This window comes from Erythrolamprus reginae, unplaced genomic scaffold, assembly GCF_031021105.1.
Source record: "Erythrolamprus reginae isolate rEryReg1 unplaced genomic scaffold, rEryReg1.hap1 H_24, whole genome shotgun sequence".
Lineage (NCBI taxonomy): Eukaryota > Metazoa > Chordata > Lepidosauria > Squamata > Dipsadidae > Erythrolamprus > Erythrolamprus reginae.
The window spans coordinates 1-19,529 of NW_027248478.1; the positions used below are offsets into that span (position 1 = coordinate 1).

At 43.2% G+C, this 19,529-nt stretch overlaps 1 protein-coding gene across 1 annotated transcript in view; it reads left to right on the top strand.

Moving 5' to 3' along the window:
• The first annotated feature begins 12,102 nt into the window (after positions 1 to 12,102).
• LOC139155507 (platelet-derived growth factor C) overlaps positions 12,103 to 19,529 on the top strand; it is a 182,406-nt gene continuing 174,979 nt past the window's right edge. Inside the window, exon 1 of the mRNA XM_070730659.1 lies at positions 12,103 to 13,149. Coding sequence (XP_070586760.1) covers positions 13,032 to 13,149 — 118 coding nt within the window. The 5' untranslated portion in view covers positions 12,103 to 13,031. The remainder of the gene's footprint in view (positions 13,150 to 19,529) is intronic.

The window sequence follows — 19,529 nt, forward strand, 5'->3', positions numbered from 1 at the left end:
GGGCCGGTTACAGCACGGAAAACGCTTTGGTCGCATTGATGGATCGATCTCTGGCGGGCCCGGGACAGGGGTTTATCCTCTGTCCTGGTGCTCCTCGATCTCTCAGCGGCTTTCGATACCCATCGACCATGGTATCCTTCTGCACCGGTTGGAGGGGCTGGGGGTGGGAGGCACTGTGCTCCAGTGGTTCTCCTCCTACCTCTCTGGCCGGTCGCAGTCGGTGTTAGTGGGGGGTCAGAGGTCGGCTCCGAGGTCCTCTCCCTTGTGGGGTGCCTCAGGGGTCGGTCCTCCTCCCCCTTGCTATTTAACATCTACATGAAACCGCTGGGTGAGATCATCCAAGGACATGGGGTGAGGTATCATCAATATGCCGATGATACCCAGCTTTACATCTCCACCCCATGCCCAGTCAACGAAGCGGTGGAAGTGATGTGCCGGTGCCTGGAGGCTGTTGGGGCCTGGATGGGTGTCAACAGACTCAAACTCAACCCGGATAAGACGGAGTGGCTGTGGGTTCTGCCTCCCAAGGACAATCCCATCTGTCCGTCCATCACCCTGGGGGGGGAATTATTGACCCCCTCAGAGAGGGGTCCGCAACTTGGGCGTCCTCCTCGATCCACAGCTCACATTAGAAAACCATCTCTCAGCTGTGGCGAGGGGGCGTGCGTTTGCCCAGGTTCGCCTGGTGCACCAGTTGCGGCCCTATCTGGACCGGGACTCATTACTCACAGTCACTCATGTCCTCATCACCTCGAGGTTCGACTACTGTAATGCTCTCTACATGGGGCTACCTTTGAAAAGTGTTCGGAAACTTCAGATCGGTGCAGAATGCAGCTGCGAGAGCAGTCATGGGCTTACCTAGGTATGCCCATGTTTCACCATCACTCCGCAGTCTGCATTGGCTCCCGATCAATTTCCGGTCACAATTCAAAGTGTTGGTTATTGTTCTGTCTGGGTTTTCCCAGACCTCCACACCCACTGAAAAAACAGCCAGACACTCTGGTAAAATCCAAAAGTATTTTATAGCAGGAAAAAATAAGCACAAAGGCAAACCTGTCTTCACAGCAGACAGGTTACAATACGTTACAACAGGGTCCTGATGTCCAGTCAATTCCACAAGCGTCTTGCTGGCACCCCCCCCCCCCAAGGTTTCAATAGTCCAAGGCACAAACCAGGATTGTAGCCACCAAAGTTCACAGACAGGTCTCACGAATCTCCAAGATAAAACTCCACAAGCCAGGAAGGGTGGGGCCGCCTTTTATCCTTTCCCAAGAGCACCACACCCAAACCCAGCTGTGACCTCTAATGCTGGAAATACCTAGCCAATTGTGTTCGTCTCTGATTAGCTCTCCTTTGTCGCATATCTATGATGTCGTGAGCATCTTCCCCCAGGGAATCCAGGCTGCTTGCTGGGGAGAGCTCCCCCTGGTGGAACTCTGGCTGTTCTTCTTCTGCAGCCTGGGATTCCTCTTCCTCGTCAGTCTGCACCTCCTGGTCCTCAGCCTCTCCCTCAGAGCTGGAAGCCGACAGCAAGTCAGCCATTCCCGGAGGGGTCCCAGGCTGAACCACAACAGTTATGACCTTTAAAGCCCTTCATGGCATTGGACCAGAATATCTCCGAGACCGCCTACTGCCGCACGAATCCCAGCGACCAATTAGGTCCCACAGAGTGGGCCTTCTCCGGGTCCCGTCAACTAAACAATGTCGGTTGGCGGGCCCCAGGGGAAGAGCCTTCTCTGTGGCGGCACCGACTCTCTGGAACCAACTCCCCCCAGAGATTAGAACTGCCCCTACTCTCCCTGCCTTCCGTAAACTTCTTAAAACCTACCTCTGCCGTCAGGCATGGGGGAACTGAAACACCTCCCCCGGGCATGTTTAATTTATGCATGGTATGTTTGTGTGTGCGCTTGTTAGTTTATGGGGTTCTTTTAAATCTTGTATGAATTTTAAAGTTCTTTGATTATTTATGATTTGTCCTATTTTGTTGTGAGCCGCCCCGAGTCTTCGGAGAGGGGCGGCATACAAATCTAAATAATAAATAAATAAATAAATAAATGTTTACATTTATGACCATTGCAGCATCCCCACAGTCATGTGATCAGAATCTGGATACTTGGTAATTGGTGTGAATTTATTATGATTGCAGAATCCCAGGTTCATGTTGTCACCATTTGCAACCATTGCATCTGTCTTCTGACAAGCAAAATCAATGGAGAAAGCCAGATTCACTTAATGACTATGTGATTCATTTAGCAGCAGTGAGTCACTAAGCAACTGTGGCAAAAAAAAACCCCAACCCCCTCATAAAATCAGGTACAATGCACTTAACTTGCTTAGTAATGGATATTCTGGATCCAAATGTGATCATATATTGAAGATTTCCTATACAGAGGGTCTATAGGAATTAACCAACTCAACCTCTCAAAAGGAACTGGACAGGTATCAGCCTTGATAGTGCCATTATGAAAATCATAAATAAAGTATCATTGTATGCTAAGATCTCTATTGAAAACTGAATTTTAAAACTGAAAATCTAAAACTGAAGTCGACCAGATGAAACAGCTCTAAAATACAAATCTATAAACCATCTTTAATTTAGTATAAAAATTAACATTTTATTAGTAGCATAGTCTGAAGGGCACATAGTGAACCCTTACATGACTCTAGAATAGGTAAGTGGGGATTGCAGTGTAATCTGTAACTCAGGATAAAATGATTTTGGTAAATTTGCTATACAACAGTCAGTTTATTAATGGAGGATTATGGGAAACAAGTCTTTGGTCAAAAAGCAGAATGTTCCTTATAGTTGAATAGTTTATATATAGTGGATGTAGACAGATAGGTCTTAGAGAATTTAGAGCAGGGGTATCAAAATGGTGGCCCACGGGCCAGATGCATCACACACAGACCACAGGCCCACCCCAGCTCTGTAAAAAGAAAAAAAATGTTGCAAAATGTCATGTGACAGCAACGCAATGCTGCAAGTTTGATGCCTATGATTTAGAGCAAAAGAAAGAAAGGCATTATATGAAAATTAATTCATTCTTCCTTAATTCATTCTTCCTTATACAGGCTAATGCTGAATATCAAGCCTCTAAAAATGACTACTTGGTTCTCTTAAGAATATTGCACAGTCCATTTATTTAGGAAATACTATTCTTGCATGGAAAAAAAATACAGGAGACAAGTACAGGCCTGTCCTAATGGCAACTCAAAAATATTGCATGGAGTTGTCAATAAATCTCTTGACATGCTTTGATGTTGTCTGGAATTATAAGAAACAAAGTCCCAAACTAAGCAGCTTGAACTATTAGAAACTGAGGCAACTTGGTAAGTGACAATTAAAGACAATTAATTTAAAGATTAATAAAATATACCCTTGACTGTACAAGAATATGTATAGTATTGTTTATTAGTAATAGCCAATGTTTTTAGGTATAAAAAGGTTTATTTTTAATTTGACATTTTTTAAAAATAAACAAAGCAAACCTGTATTTCTATTCTGCATCTCTGGATTACTAATAATGTATTAAAATAATAAATGTCTATAGAGATTCTCAGTTATTCAGGTTATAGTTGTCACAAAGTTGCTTTTTCAAGAGGCAACTAGACTTTCTTGTTTTTTTTTAAAGACCTCTCATCCAAGAAGCTTCTTCAAATCTGACCTGATGGTGATGAATGGAAGGATTTATATTCCTTACACATAGCTGGGTATTTGCATTCTTTTAGAGAGTCGTTGAGGCCTCTTGGAGATTTATCTGTATCCTCAGGATCACCTGAGTAGTAGAAATGACTAGAGGGCCTTTTTGAAACTGCTGAAAGGACTGTATTGTAGATGATGTCATTACCTTCCCCCCATTGAGAGAGGGCTGTTCAATTTTGACATATGACCTCTTTGATCCCTATTTTAAACCAGGGATTCTGCCTGTCCAAAATGTATAGATCTGCACACTGCATTGTACTTCATGTACCACATTGCTCAGTTTGTGTCTGGAAGTTTTATTCTTGGGGAGGACAAGCTTCTGCCTTAATGAGACATGCATGGGTGGCCAATTTAATGGCTGCCCAAAATTGCACCGGGACCAGGAAGAACTTGTCCTGGCATGTGCAAACAGACGTGATCTCGCAAGGCATTGTGAGATCGCTACATAGGCTGGGCGAGCCCTGTTAAAGGAACCCTGCCTCTCGCCCCTGGCTCCAGAAGAAGCGGACAAACATCCGCAGAGCTACCTGCACAGGATTACATGGCAGCTTGATCCACCTGACCTTGTTCGTTGCTGGCAGTGCACAGGGCGGCACCTAGGAGAGCTTGGGAGATCCTCCTGTTTCCGCCTCGGTTTGCTTGTTTGGGGGAAGGGGGGAGGTGGTTGGATGGCTTGCGTGGGCCAGCGGCTCCAATTCTCCCCTTGTGGATGTTGCGGAGGGGCGCAAAAGGGCTTTACCGGCTTGCCTGGTGGGCTCGCGGTTTTGGGGCCTGTGTTCCTGGCTCTGGTGCTGCCCGGGCAGGTGAACGAGGGCTCTGGCGGTCCAGCTAACGGCGTGCCTGGAGCATTTCGGTGCTGGGCAACCAGGGCGAGCACTGCGAAAGGAGCAGCAGCAGTGGGGAGGCCTTTTCCTCCCCCCCCCTTAGTTTGTGTTTCGCCGCCGAATCCAGGGGCCTTGAATGAGCCGCACGAAAGGGAAGCACCTGGAGTGAGCCGCGTGGTGACCCGCCCACTCCCACCTTGGTTCCCGGCATGGCGCAGGCCTTGGTTCGGGTGTGCCTAGCTTTGCTTTTGTGGAGGAGGGGGGGTGGAAAGCTGCCTTGAGCATGCTTGTGATCCCCCCCTTCCCTTCCCTGCTCTGAAATGTCAGCATACTTTATTGGTATTTTAGTAGTTATCCAATTGTAGAACAATCTTTGCTGTAGAGGGGGGATGTAAGTTTTCTTGCCTCAAGGCAGCCCCCCTTGGTACTAACCAGACACACATCTCCCCTCACCCTCGCCGGCTTGGGCCCCACTCCCTGATGGAGCAGAGGTTTACATGTATGTTGCTTCTTGTCAATAGATTTAGTACATATAAATCAAAACATAATGATAGTGATCTGTAATGAGACTAGTTCCAGCTGCTGGAAGATCTTGTCTATCTGGTCCACTGAAGCCCACGTAATTAATTTGGTTGAGTCATGGAATGTTGCTTTCCCCCCCTTATTTCGTGAACTATTCTCTGATCTATTCATGCATATTGATAAATGTATATACAGTAGTACCCCGTGATACGAACCCCTCGTCATATGAACTTTTTGAGATACGAACCCAGGGTTCAGAATTTTTTTTGCCTCTTCTTACAAACTTTTTTCATCTTACGAACCTGCTGCCGTGAATGCCGAACCCGGAAGTTCGGCAAAAGTTTGGGTTCGGGTTCGGGAGAACGCCGAGAAGCGCCGCTGCCTGGCTGTCACCTTCGCAGAAGAGCTGTGGAGCTGTCGGCCGGTCCGGAGGCTCAAATAGAGGTGGGGAATCCCAATAGGGAATTCCAGGGGTGGAGCTTTGACATCACGGAGACATCCTTCCTGGCCGGCCAATACGTGGACTCCAGGAAGGACGCCTCCTTGTGCCCCTGGCTTCTCGCTGCTGCCCCCGCCCACCTGATCCGCCTCTCTTTCTCCTCCTCCGCTTCCTGCCTTGGGGCGCGGCTCCTCCCACAGAGGTGGTGGCGGCTACAGCTTCTCGTCCTCCTCCTCTGGCCGCTAGCTGCTCCAAACGCTTTGGAAATGCCCGCCCCACCCCTCTCGCAGTCCCTTTGCCGAGAGCGCTTTCGTCCCGGGCTGTCAGCGAGGGGGCTGCAGGAGAGGCAGGGCAGACATTCTTCTCACAGTGGAGGCCGGCGAAGGTGATTTTCAATGTCGGGCGTGCGGGCGCGCGCACTCCCAATCCCCCTGCCAGCCCGCCCGGAAAATACAAAATAAGAAAAACCTTATTTTTTCTTATTTTGAATGTTCCAGGCGGGCTGGCAGGGGGATGGGGAGCGCGCGCGCCTGTGCGCCCGACATCAAAAATCACTTTCGCTGGCCTCCGCTGTGAGAAGAACGGAGAGAATGAGAGAGAGTGAGAGAAACAGACAGAGCAAGACAGAGAGAGAGTGAGAAAGAGAGAGAGAGAAAGAGGGGGGAGAGAAAGAGAGATAGCAAGAGAGAGAGAACAAGAGAGAGAAAGAGTGAGAGAGAAAGCAAGAGAGAGCGTGAGAAAAAGAGAGAGAGAGCAAGAGGGGGAGAGAAAGTGAGAGAAAGAAAGCAAGAGAGAGAGAGAGAGAGAAGAGAGGAAGAATGAGAGTGAGAGTGAGAGACAGCAAGAAAGAAAGAGATGAGAGAGGAAGGAAGAGAGTGAGAGAGAGTGAGAGAGAGGAAGAAAGCAAGAGAGAGAGAGACAGAGAAAGCAAGAGAGACAGAGAAGAGTGGAAGGAAGAGAGAGAGAAAAATGATAGAAAAAAGGGGAGAAAAAAAGAGAAATGAGAAAATGATTGAGGCAGAGAATGACAGGAAAGAGAGAAACAGAGAGAGAAGTGACTCTTGATTTAAAGCATATGTTAAAAGCACTTAAATAATAACAGAGAAACAAAAACCCAGCCCTCACCTGTTTTTATTAATAGTTATGTTTTTTGTTTTGATGGTTGTTTTAGTTTTAATAGTAATGGATTTTGGTTTTTTTTAATTATTAATTTCTTTTACTAAAAAAGAAGGGATTTTTTTTCTTACTTACTTACTTACTTACTTACTTGCTTATCTATTTATACTTCTGTGCCGCCCAATCCCAAGGGGACTGCCACTCAGACACTATACTTTTCCTCCCACACCGAAAAAAAATTAGAGGGAACATTGCCGACAGCTGTGGTGGGGTTTGGTTCCACATGGTGGCCCGAACAGCAGTTACCTTATTTAACAGGGTGTCCCCTCCATTTACGGGGTGCCAAGCTGGTGAGGCCCTTGGACAGTAAGGGCCACATTCCTTTGCCCTGAAACAGCAATAGCAGCTGCCAGGTTTTTTAGAGGATTATTTATACTGTGGGCCAGGGAAGGTCCATGGTCTTCGGACATGCATCCGACGTGGGCACAGGGTGGCCTTACCACTGTGATGTTAACCTACCTTGTTCTTTTTAGATCACTGCTTATGGGAGGAGCCTGAGAGAGCTACGAAGTCTGACTTCGAATTGCGGTGGATGCTGTGCCGGCAAGTCATAGTCATCTGGCCTGACCAAGAGGCCTGTGATGGAAGGGTTCCTCCCATTTTCATATGGGGTGGTTATCGACTGTGGTGCCACCCAGTTTGTTGTTGTTGCACATGGTGGCAACATCATTGGTTTGGACAACAGCCTGGCCATGATCAGTTTTGCCTGTGAAGACCGCAGTTCTTCATTGCATGGTGGTCCAAGTGGCTGGTCATTGCCAAGTTCGCATGACCCTGGAATGTGGAGGGCTGGGCAGTTATCTGTCCAGCCCATGTTTGCTGTTGGTGCTCAGTCACACGTTGATTTGGGTGGTAATCCCCTTGAGGATTGTCTAGCACATGTTATGATTCCCCAGAACAGGGATAAGGCTAAGAGGGGGGCTAACAACGGTTAACAATACCCCCAGTTCAGAATTGACAAGCTTGGGTTCTACCAAGCTGGCGTTATTGACTGCTCAGGTGAGGGGAATGTCATTTTTCTTGGGGACCTGCAGAGGTACCTGCATGAGCTGGTGCAGGTTGATGGGGGAGTCAGGGGGCCAAGATAGAGATCTGATCCCCCTCCATGGCACGTTAGGGGCGGAAATGGGCAGAGGTAGCAACTGCGTGTTCTCTTTTAGGGCATCTTTTGGAAGATGATGGGCAATCTCTAGCCAGGAGCTCCAGGTACCATGCAGCCGGGGCAATTGGAGAGGGAGTGCTCTTGGGACTCACCTACCCCAATAACCGGAAGAGGATTCGATGGTGAGCACTCCCACATGCCAAGGCGTGGCCAGGAATCAGCTGAAGGCGTGGTACCTTCATCTTGTTCAGCAAGGAGTTACGCCCATAGTTGCCCAGGAAGGTTATTCGTGAATTATTTCCGCCCCAAATTTTTAGTGGCCTCTGCAGGTCCTGGTTATTTGTTCGATAATCAGTTAATGTTCATTTAACTTTAATAAAGTGTCCCATTTAAACCCAGCTCTTGGTGTTCAAGTTCTTATTCTGCCTCCGGTGCAAATGTGCAGATCTGTATGTTTGGGGGGAAAAAAACAACCATTTCATAAATACATGGCACAACATAGGAGAACAAATCCATCAGGACTAGATTCAGAAGCCCAGCTGCATTTAAAAGACAAAGGGCACTCTTTTGATAACAAAAATCCACATTTTGGACAGACAGAACTACTAGTTTGGAAGATGAGAATCTTTTTGGATGAGAATCAAAACATCTTCAAAGAAAAACAATAAAGTCTAATCGCTTCTTGAAGAAGCACCTTTAAGAACTATTACTATAATATTGAAGAAAATCCACATCATTTCTAAGCTGTATCAATCTTTAGGGTTCTTTTTTACTCTACTGGTATATTTACACTTTTTAAAAAAAAAAAAAAGTTTTGACAGATTAGTACAGTTATAGTAACTAGGAAAGGGAATGTTATATAAATTATTCATTACATTGAAACAAATTGTGGCTGGAATGTAGGACTGTATACTTATATGCAATTACCTTTACTAAAACGAAATACTGTATATTTGATAAACAGTTCCCAATGTTTCAGAACACATTCAATGCAGTGATGGGTTGTTGCTGGTTCGGACTAATTCTTTAGAACTGGTAGCTTGCCAAACTGTCAGCAATGACTGGAAGTTAATGCTTCTGAACCTGTCCTCCAGTTGCCACGGCTTGCAAAAAAAAACCCCTTTGTGCATGTGCAAAGGTTTCTGCGCACATGTAGAGGTTCATTTCCAGATGTTTATTAATTAACCTCGGTGCTGCAGTGGTTAGAGTGCAGTACTACAAGCTACTTCTGTTGATCACTGGTTGCCAGCAGTTTGTCAGATCGAATCTCAGTAGGCTCAGGGTTGACTCAGCCTTCCACCCTTCCAAGGTGATAAAATGAGGACCCAGATTCTCCTTCCCCCCTCATATTGGGGGCAATATGCTTAATTTCTGTAAACCACTTAGAGAGGGCTGTACAGCTCTGTGAGGCAGTATATAAATCTAAATGCTATTGCTATTGTTTTGTGCAACGTGATGGGGCGCACGTGAGCAAAGTGTGCATGTGCAAAATGCGCACATCCGTCATGATGTGAATCGGTAGAGAAGGTAAATGGAATCCACCCCTGATTCAATGTATTTATTATAGTTTACTAGGAAGCAGCAGGTGCTTCAGAGTAAACAAGGACAAGAATGCCAGATTTGTTGATGTCAATCTAAAGAGACCGTTCCATCACTGAAGGATTTCAAAAAGAGACTGGACAACCATTTGTTTCCTGCTCAAGCAGTGGGTTGGACTAGAAGATCTCTGAGGTTCCTTCAAACTCTATTACTGTATACTATTTTCTATGTTGTCTCTTTTCTTAGACTCATACAGTAACCAAATGTTCTCAGAAAATGCACGTTAGGAGGCATAGATAGGGTGTGCCAAGATTCTTGGGAATGAGTACTGGTGGGTGTTTGTGCTTGTTTAACTAAAAATTACATGTTTTACTTGAATAGTGCAGTTATTGTAAAAGTCCTGGAAAAGATTGAGCTCCTTTAATGAGGTATCCATGGTATGCCCAGGGCCACTTCTATGCTATAATATAAAACCAAAGCTCTGCAAATCCTATAGATGTCCTATTTAAAAATGTAGGATGTTTTCCTGACAACAGTGAAATGCAGTTTGTATAGTTTCTTTTATGATTAACTTTTAACTGTTCTTAAGATTTCTAATATATCTGGCGATATACATCCATGTTTTCTTTTGTTACCTTCTTTTCCTAACTAAAACGTCTTAGGCATAGAAGCAGCTTCATTATAGGCTGCCACCAATGCTTATCATTGCAGTTGTTTTTTAAGAAATTATTTTCTATTTTCCAGAAAACAAAATCAAGTTACCTCAGTTCAAGATAATAGGGTTAAATGAAAATACTGGATGGTGTTATTACTTTTTTCCATTAACTGACAAAGAGTTTTGATGGTGACTATCTTTAACTGTCAACAAGTCAAAGGGAGAAAAAGTAGCAGGGAAAGTAACAAGCGTAGGGATTGTTGCGGGCCCACCTATGAAGAATTTCATATAATATAATTTCCATGTAATAACATGATCTGATCTAGAAGGTAAGCCTTTTCTGCTGGGGCATCTTCCCATCATCACTCTTGAAGTGCAATTAGCCCAACATTTTGTGGTCCTCTGGAAAATCCTTAATAATGTCTTTTTGGGACATTTTCCCAATCCCCTAGTGGGACATTTTCTGGTAATTGGAAGTCCACATGCTGCCTGTATTATCTATTATCTCCTGCTTGTGATTTTATCTGTTTAGTGTTTTAATTGGTTTTGTAGTAAGGTTTAATACTGTTTTTTATTGTACAATACCCAGAGTCACTTTGTGTAAAATGGGTAGCTAAATAAGTTTAATGAGTTAATAAACAAATATTCACTGATCAAGGTTCTGCAGTAGAAATGAGAATCCAACTCCAAAATTCTGAGTTCTCTAGCTGTTTTTTCTATTTCTCCTTCTATACCTGTGTAGTTGTCAGGTTTGAAATAATGTAAGTGAAATCACACTGGCCAAAACAATCCAAAAAAGGAGATGGACTTCTCTCAGATTGGAGAATTGACAATGTGTGGTATCTGGAAAACTACTCCTACTTCAAGAAGGGGTGGGAGAGTAACTGAAACAGACAAAAACTGTTTAAGTGGTATACAGGTGAACACACTTTCACACACACACACTGAGTTTTATCTTAGGCACAAAGAAAGAGCTGTGCCCTTGGGTCAAGTTATTTTCTTTCAGCCTAAGGAAGAGGAAGTGGTAACTCACTTCTGAAATCTGCTCACAAGAATCAACAATGACTTGAAGGAGTGCTCATGCACGCACACAAACTCATACTCAAAGACCAAAAATAAAATTCTAATAATAAAAATTTTAGCAAGGAATTGTGAATGCCCCAGGATGGAGGCTGGCTAATGAATCAAAGGAAGGGGTCATGCCTCCCACAATTCACCCGCATACCACTTCTGCCAGCTATAAGAAATCAAAGGGGTACCTCCAATGCAATGGGGGCTATTTGCCAATGAGGCTATTTGCCAGAACAAAGTACATCAACGGTCACTAACCTGTTTCTCTCAAGGGCAGGATGTGGTAAGACCCCTCACAGGTATAAATGCCTATGGTCAAAGCATCAATGCGTTCTGGTTAGGTGCAAGCGAGGATAGGGCCTCAGCTATAACACAATTTATTCCTCTTGGCTTAGAACATTATGTGATCTGTGGTTTCTTTCATCACAGTTAAGCAAATTCCATGGGAACCACAATGTCTGAACTAAGCCCCAGTCTGCCTGTGCTTTGACTTAATGTACTTCAGCACAGCCACACTGTGAAGACGCCATGCGAGTTATGCTTGGGCGGAAGACTTTTTCTTTCACAGCGCCATTTATAATGGGGCCGGTTGGCAGGCAAGTAGTCAAGAAAAAAAAAGTGCGAACAGACGTCCAGTAGCAAGCTTGAACTTTGAACGACTTCTCTGCGTCGCCGGCTGTGCCGCCACCGCCTCCTAGGAGGAGCAAACAACACCCAGCACTGCAACCAGGCACCCCGCACTGGCCATTCCAGGGCTTCCTGCACCGGCCGTCTTAGGCGTCGCCGACCTCCTGTTGTCGCCTGAAGGGGGGGAGGACGGGAGGGCGGGAGAAATTCCTTCTTTCTCCTCCGACCTAGAGGCTCGGGCACGGCAAGAGAAGAGTTATGTCGGACCGTCGACTCTGAACGAAGAATTTTAGGGGGAGTTAGACTTAGGCTACCTCCCTCCCCCACTAAAACTATTTAAGGAAAAGCGACATAAACTTAGCGTTGTATTAAGACCATAGATGGCTGCGTAAAGAGGGAGGCGAATTCAGAGTGGAGCAGAAAACACGACGGGGGGGGGGGGGGTGTCGGTTAAGGCTTTAGGAAATAAGCGCCGAAGTACAGAGTGGCTTGCAAAGGGACTCCCGGGTATTCCGCAATTGTTTTCCCCTCCTCTCCTGCGCGCGAGCTAAACTTTTGCGGCGTCAAACTGAAACCAGGTGCTCTTGTGAAGTGGCGCAGGGGCTCCTTGCGAGAGGTGAGGACAAGCTTGGCGTTTCCTCTCTCCCTGCCCTCTTCCTCTCAAATCCCCCCCCCCCCCCCCGCCTTTCTTTCTCCGGCCTGCCTGCGATCTTAGCTCGCGGCTCCTTGGCTTTTCTTCCGCCCGCCCCGTTCCTGTGAGCTGGAGCGCCGAGGAGGCACGGTAGAAACACGTGAAAGCCAGAAGTGAAGGGGAAAAAACAAAACAAACGCGGAGTTCCAGCCAGTTGAGGCTTGGCAGCGAGGCTGCTGAGGAACAGGAGGGCGCAAAACCGAGGGGAAGAAGGCTTTCCTCCCGAAAGGGGCTCCTTTTCCCCACCCCTTTCCCTGGGTTCGTGGGAGAGTCTCTCGTCTCAGACGCTGACAGGTGCTCCTCCGAGCCCGCAGCGAGTTCCCTCGCCCCCTTCGCTTCTCCCACCCCCCCGCCGCCGCTTTCGCGAGGATTGTGGCGCCCTTGGGAAGCTGATCATGCTTTGAACCTTAGGAGAGGAGGAGGGAGAAAACCCTGGAGACAGAGGAAAGAAAGACTGTAGCCGAGGAAAAAGTTTTGGATGGGATTATGTGGAAACTACCCTGCTCTTCTCCGCTGCCCGAGCAGGCTTGTTGCTGCTGCTGCTGCTGGTCTCTTCCCAGCGGTGCAGTCTTCACGGGCTGGTGGAGGTGGTGAGAACGACGACGCGGGGAGTACTTGAGCTGTCTGCAAGGACTTTGGCGCGTGTCTTGTGCGTTAGAGAGTTTCCACCCCAGCCTACCAAATGTTCCTCTTCGGGATCTTCTCGCTGACACTTGTTCTGGTCAGCCAAAGACCGGGAGTCCACGCCGAATCAAATCTGAGCAGCAAGTTCCAGTTCTCCAGCGTTAAAGAGCAAAACGGTAGGGAGGGCTTTCTGCGTGGGGTGGTGTGTTCTTGTGCTTTCTCGGAAGGTACACAAAAGAGTCGGAAGGTACACAAAAGAGTCGGCGCAATCGGTGCTGGGGAAGGAGGAGTCGCGGAGGCAGGAAGGATTTTCCTTCCCTTCTGCTTTTTACAGAGCCTCGGGGGTTGGGCTGGTGGTGGAGCCTCTGGTTCATTTTTTAAAGGCTGCGAAACCCCAGCCTGTGTTAGCCCCGGGCGGGCGCTTCTGTAAAGATCTCCGTTGAAACGCGCAACCTGGGCGGGATAAAAATCGCTCCCTTCACCAGGGTGAGCCTTAAAGATCGAAGCTAAAATGAATGGAACTTGGCAGGTCCGGCTTCACGGTGTGTTTTGTCACTCCAGGAAACTTGTCAGTCTCGTAAACTGAAACGGGATAGCTAAAAGGGCGCCAATTAAGAAGCCAGAAATCGGAAATAGATTAGGTCTCTTTCTTTCTCCCCTTCCCTCACTCTGAGTTTTTGCATGGGGGTGGGGGTGGTATTATGATGTGTCCAATCTAATCACCCATTTTGTCGCCTCCATAAGTTTGCCACTGTGTAGGTTAATGGGGGATGAGTTCTGTTTTCAACACAATGGGAAAAAAGCTGATATTCATAGGAACTGTGTATCACTTCAAAAAAAGGTTTCAAGTGTACCTGAAATGTTTAGAAACTCTCAATTTAGGCTCCCTTGGGTTGGGCTGGGCAGTCTTGGAGAAAGACTCCTTTCATGCATAGGGCAATTTCTGGGTGTGTAATTTTCTTACCCTCCGAATGCCATATGATTTACATTATTTAGATTTTTAAAGACTTTTCTCTTTGATCTTCTATTACAAAGTCATTTAAAGGAACACTTTGCAAACAGAAATATTATATGCCACATGAAACCACACCATGAATAGAGGCTGCCAAAATTTAGGCTATTAAACACCCTGTTTTCCAGTGGTGGACTAATGTAAGGGGAAAATGTTTCAGTAGTTTCCTTCTGAGCCAGAAAGATGTGATTTCATCTCTACACAAACTAGCCAAACAGGCATAAACAAGAGGCAAAGATAAATAAATCAATCTTAAAATTGAAGTAGGAAAAAATGAATACAGGGCTGAATGAAGGTTTCCTTTGAACACATTAGGACATTAGAGCCCTGTATTTTCTGGGGGGGGGGGGGGAAGATCTTCCTTAATATATATTAAATATTTTATGCCAGAGAAAGAGAAATAGGCTGCTCCTCTTGATGGAAGTTTCTCATTAGCAGATGGCACCTGGAGATATCAAGAGACTATTGGTCAAAACCAGTTCAATCCTTAGCTAGGCTATTGCAGAAATCTGGGGAAACTGATGAAAAGAATCAGGAACTGACATTAATATCTATTGAAAGTTGACCATAGTAAATTGTCCTTAACCAGAGGAAGGTACCTATCTTCTGTGTTTCTTTCATCTGCTAAATTTGGGGGAGGGAGCGACAGTAGTTTGGTTTTGGGGAATGAAGATTAGAATTTCATCATTTGTCTGTTATAAAAATTACTGGAATACATGCTGAAACTCTAATCCTACTAACTGAACTTAGTAGTAGGTACAATTCTTAGATGGAACAATAATTGCTGTCAGTATTTTACCCTTGCTGTCACATTTTACACAAAATAGGGATTATTGTTGGTTTAATTTGTAACCTGTAATTCCCTAAGGAAGCTACAGTTTGCATGTGTGTACTTATGGTGTTTTCTCATATAAATATCTATCTATCTATCTATCTATCTATCTATCTATCTATCTATCTATCTATCTATCATCTATCTATCTACACACCACACTCTTGAAAATGTCCAAAGATACTTCACCAGAAGAGCCCTTCACGCTTCTACCCGAAACAGGATTCCCTACGAAACTAGACTTACAATCCTGGGTCTTGAAAACTTAGAACTAGGATGCCTTAAACATGATCTAAGTATTGCCCATAAGATCATATGCTGCAATGTCCTGCCTATCAAAGACTACTTTAGCTTCAACCACAACAACACAAGAGCACACAACAGATTCAAGCTTAATATTAACCGCTCCAAACTTGACTGTAAAAAATACGACTTTAGTAATCGAGTTGTTGAAGCATAGAACTCATTACCGGACTCCGTAGTATCATCCCCTAACCCCCAACACTTTACCCTTAGACTATCCACGGTTGACCTCTCCAGATTCCTAGGAGGTCAGTAAGGGGCGTACAAAAGCGCACTAGAGTGCCTTCCGTCCCCTGTCCTATAGTTTCTCCTATATCTCCTATATCTTCTCTACTATATCTCTATAAGCTTCATTGTATATTATTGTGTATTGGACAAAATAGATAGATAGATAGATAGATAGATAGATAGATAGATAGATAGATAGATAGATAGATAGAGCCTTATCAGGAATGAAGGAATGATAAAACTATTTCAAAGAACTATTGTGGCTTAAATGCATTAACAAATATATTAGGCTAGATTTATAGAAATATTAAGTCATACTGTGGTTTTGTTCTTCATGGAACCGCTACTGTGACTTGTAAATCGTGAATAGTGATTTAGTGTTGTGTGAACCTAGCAGCCAATTGTATGAGTTTGTACAATAGTGGTAATCTATGGTTAATTTAACTGTAATTTACTAAATCTGATTGGACTTCACATTACAGTATAAATTAACCTCACTGATTTTCTTTACACAATAGATTAAGTCAGAGATCACACAACTACTTTTTAAGTAATCCAGTTGAACTGCCAGTCAATAGAATAGCATTGCTCTGGGTAGTGATTTTCAGTTGATATGAAATTTAATTTTGTTCATGTACAAATTCTGTTTGCATAATTAAATATGGGAATGCAGTTATTTTACCAAAGGTTTGTCAGGATTTTCTTAAATCTCTTTAAGATCAGTCATGATAAAACAACATTAATCCCGTTTTATAATTATACTGATTGTCAGTCAAGTTGTATACCTGCATTGCATATTTCTTTTATTATGGTTCTTTTTTCTTCAATAGTGATGTGCTGTGCTACAGTCCCCACAGAAAATGTACTTTAAAGAGGTGCAGACACAGTATATTTGTTGGCATCTTCTTTAAAAAACCCTGCATGTTTTCCTGGTCACACATGGTATCAATGGAATCTCAGAAAAATATGTGTTGCGTAGGATAAGGAGGTGCTGAAAATGTACCCATGTCTACTCTGGAGTATCTTGCTGCAATTTGCTGGTGCTTTCTTAATCCCAGATATAGTATGGAATATGTGACCGGTGTGATATGCATGCCACAGCCCTTCAAAGCCCTTTTTATGATTGGATATGCTGCATATCCCTATTTGTCACATAGGCATATTTTTAAATCTAAAATTCAAAGAAAAAATGGGCATTGAATGTGATATACATAAAATATAGTGTGGTGAGATGATTAGAATGCTAGATTAAGAGCTGGAAGACTCAGTTTCTAAATCTACTCTCAGCCATCCAAATTTACAGCCTTTTCAAGTGCTACATACACTGCTTTAAATTCCTGAATGAAAAGTGGGATATAAAATAAATATGTATGGAATTTCATTCATCCTGGCTGAGCTAGTTTTAACCTGCTATAATTAGAGTGATGCTTTTTGTCTGCTGCATACAGTATTAACCATTTTTATGTGTGAATTATCAACATGATACACAGCATGCAATTGCCAGTAAAAAGGTTTTCTGTGGGGGGCACATTAATGCATATAGTTGTACAGTATTATTAATGTCAGATTTGCTTATTTATTTATTTATTTAAGGCCTTCTAGTTCAGTTATTGCCTTATTTACTTGGAAGCACACTCTACTGAATTTGTGCATTTTTTTCTGGAGAAAGTATGCCCAGAATGAAAGCTATAGAGTCAGATCTTAATTTAATAGTAGATATCAATGGCATATGGAAAGCTGTCAAATGAAACTGCTTCACCTTGGCATTGCTAAGAGTGATTGAATTCAGCAGGCCCTCTTCTAAATGATATGATTTTGTTTTGGATGTTGCCCAGTTTTTGTTTTCATTATTGTCTTTTATTGTTCTGTATGTTTTTATCAGTGAACTGCCCATAGTTACGGCGAATAATATAAATATTTAATATAAAATTAAGTAAGTAGGACTAATTTAGTCACTCAAGCAGAGGCTTTTCATATTGTCTGCAATTGCAGCCTTTTAACTGAAGGTTTAGGGGATGCGGTGTCTCAGTGGATAAGACGTTGAGCTTGTTGATCAAAAGGTCGGCAGTTCAGCGGTTCGAATCCCTAGTGCTGCGTAACAGAGTGAGCTCCCATTACTTGTTCCAACTTCTGCCAACCTAGCAGTTTGAAAGCACATAACAATGCAAGTAGAAAAATAGGGACCACCTTTGGTGGGAAGGTAACAATGTTCCGTGTGTCTTTGGTGTTTTGTAATGACCACAGACACATCTTTGGACAGCGCTGGCTCTTTCGCTTTGAAACGGAGATGTACACCACCCCCTAGTGTCAGGAATGACTAGCATGACCTTTTCCTGTACCATTAACAGAAGGTGTTTGGATATGATGTACTGTTTGAGTTAATGTTTTTCCCCAAATTCCTTTTCTTTCCTACACAATATTGTTAATAACTGTCTGGAATATTTAAAAGTGTTTGCAAATATTATTTTTACACAAACACTGTAAAAAAGATGAATACAATGCTAAGCCATGACCCTACAGCAATGTACATTGAAAAGGAAACGATGATTTGTAAAGTTCATAGGCTTTTTTCTTTTGACTCTAATTGCAGCATGTTACTATTTTATCTTGATTTTCAAAGTGTGTATGTGATTTTTTTAAAAAAGGATTAACATTTCTGTGGAATAAAACATGATGGTTTTGTTTCAGTGCTCTGTTGTCTCACCTATCAATAAGATACTTTAGAATCATCTTATTTGGCATGTCATAGCTTAAGAACGTCATGATAGTGGTCCTATACCTATTAAACTCTCTGTCTAAGAAATGAATATATTGAAGGAACAATATAAATTATATTAATCTCTCCCTCTTTTAATATTCATTGATCATGATTTTATGAATCAGTGTTTAGCTGTATGGTTCAGTTTTAACTAGGTGTAATAAGATTTTCAAAATTTATTTTTGAGTCTTAGATTTGCCCTTAAGGGATAGCTGCTCTCCAAAAGATTGTGGATAAATCAGTTAATGTAGTTGAAATCAATTAATATTCAGGTCAGTATCTGAACTGTTTATTCAAAAATATTTGAGGGTTGCCATACTATCTGGCAGAGTCAGCATGCTCCAAGTCCCACTCATTAAAAATGTCACCTAACAGGTTCCAGAAAGCAACCCCCCCCCTGTTATGGCTCCTGCCCTATAGAATGTCATTCCTCCCAAGATTTGTACAACCTCCATCATGGCTTGTTTAAACAAATCCTTAAAACTTGGTTCTATTTACTATCTTATAATGATTGCTAGATTCCTTGATTTTTGTGATGCTGCTTAAAACAGTATTTCCAACTTGATATCCTCTAGAAATCTATGTTACCTTGAAATTCTTGGAGTTGTAATTTAAGATATTTTGTAAGCTAGCCAAGTGTACTACAAGCTTCAGTGTTGGTGGATTGAAATAAAAGTATTGAACTTGAAGTTAAGATTACCAAAGGTATTCTGTTTTATAAAGATACTGACAGGGTAGTTGGCTTGAGAAAGTCTACATTTAAAACTGCTATGTTGTTTACATCATAATGGATTAATTCCTTGTTTTGCAAAATATTAATACATAAGGCTCAGTTTTGTGTGAAATAGTTTGATTAATAGTTTCAGGGATTTAAGAAACCTAACTCTATAAGAATGTAATGATAACTTAATAATCCTGAAATGGCAAAATAAAATAGAGTATAAAAATGAAGATTTATTTTGGAATAACATCAATTAGTGAAGTTTGAAGTCCTTAGGAAAAAAAGACAAAGCAATGTATAGATTTTTGTGTAATAACCATATCACGAGCATGTTTATGAACATTTGCTGCTAACAGAGGCTCATCATCTTCTCTTGGAAAAATATAACTCAAAGTGATAATGATGAAGATGAAAATGATGGTGATGATGATGTTATCCATTCAGTTGAATCTGATTCTTGGCCAGTTCTCCCCACATCTTGCACTAATGATTTCTTGGAGTTTTTCTATTCTTTAGCTAGTGTCAGCTTTAATGATGTCCAGCAACTGTGTTTTTTGACCACCTGATGATTTATAATAATACTGTTAATTTATAATGCCCCTTTACCAAAGGGCATGACAACAGGTCATATATGGTTTATGAGACAGACAGTAATACTTAAAGATATCCCCTCCCTTCCCCACATCCCACAATTCCCCGCAT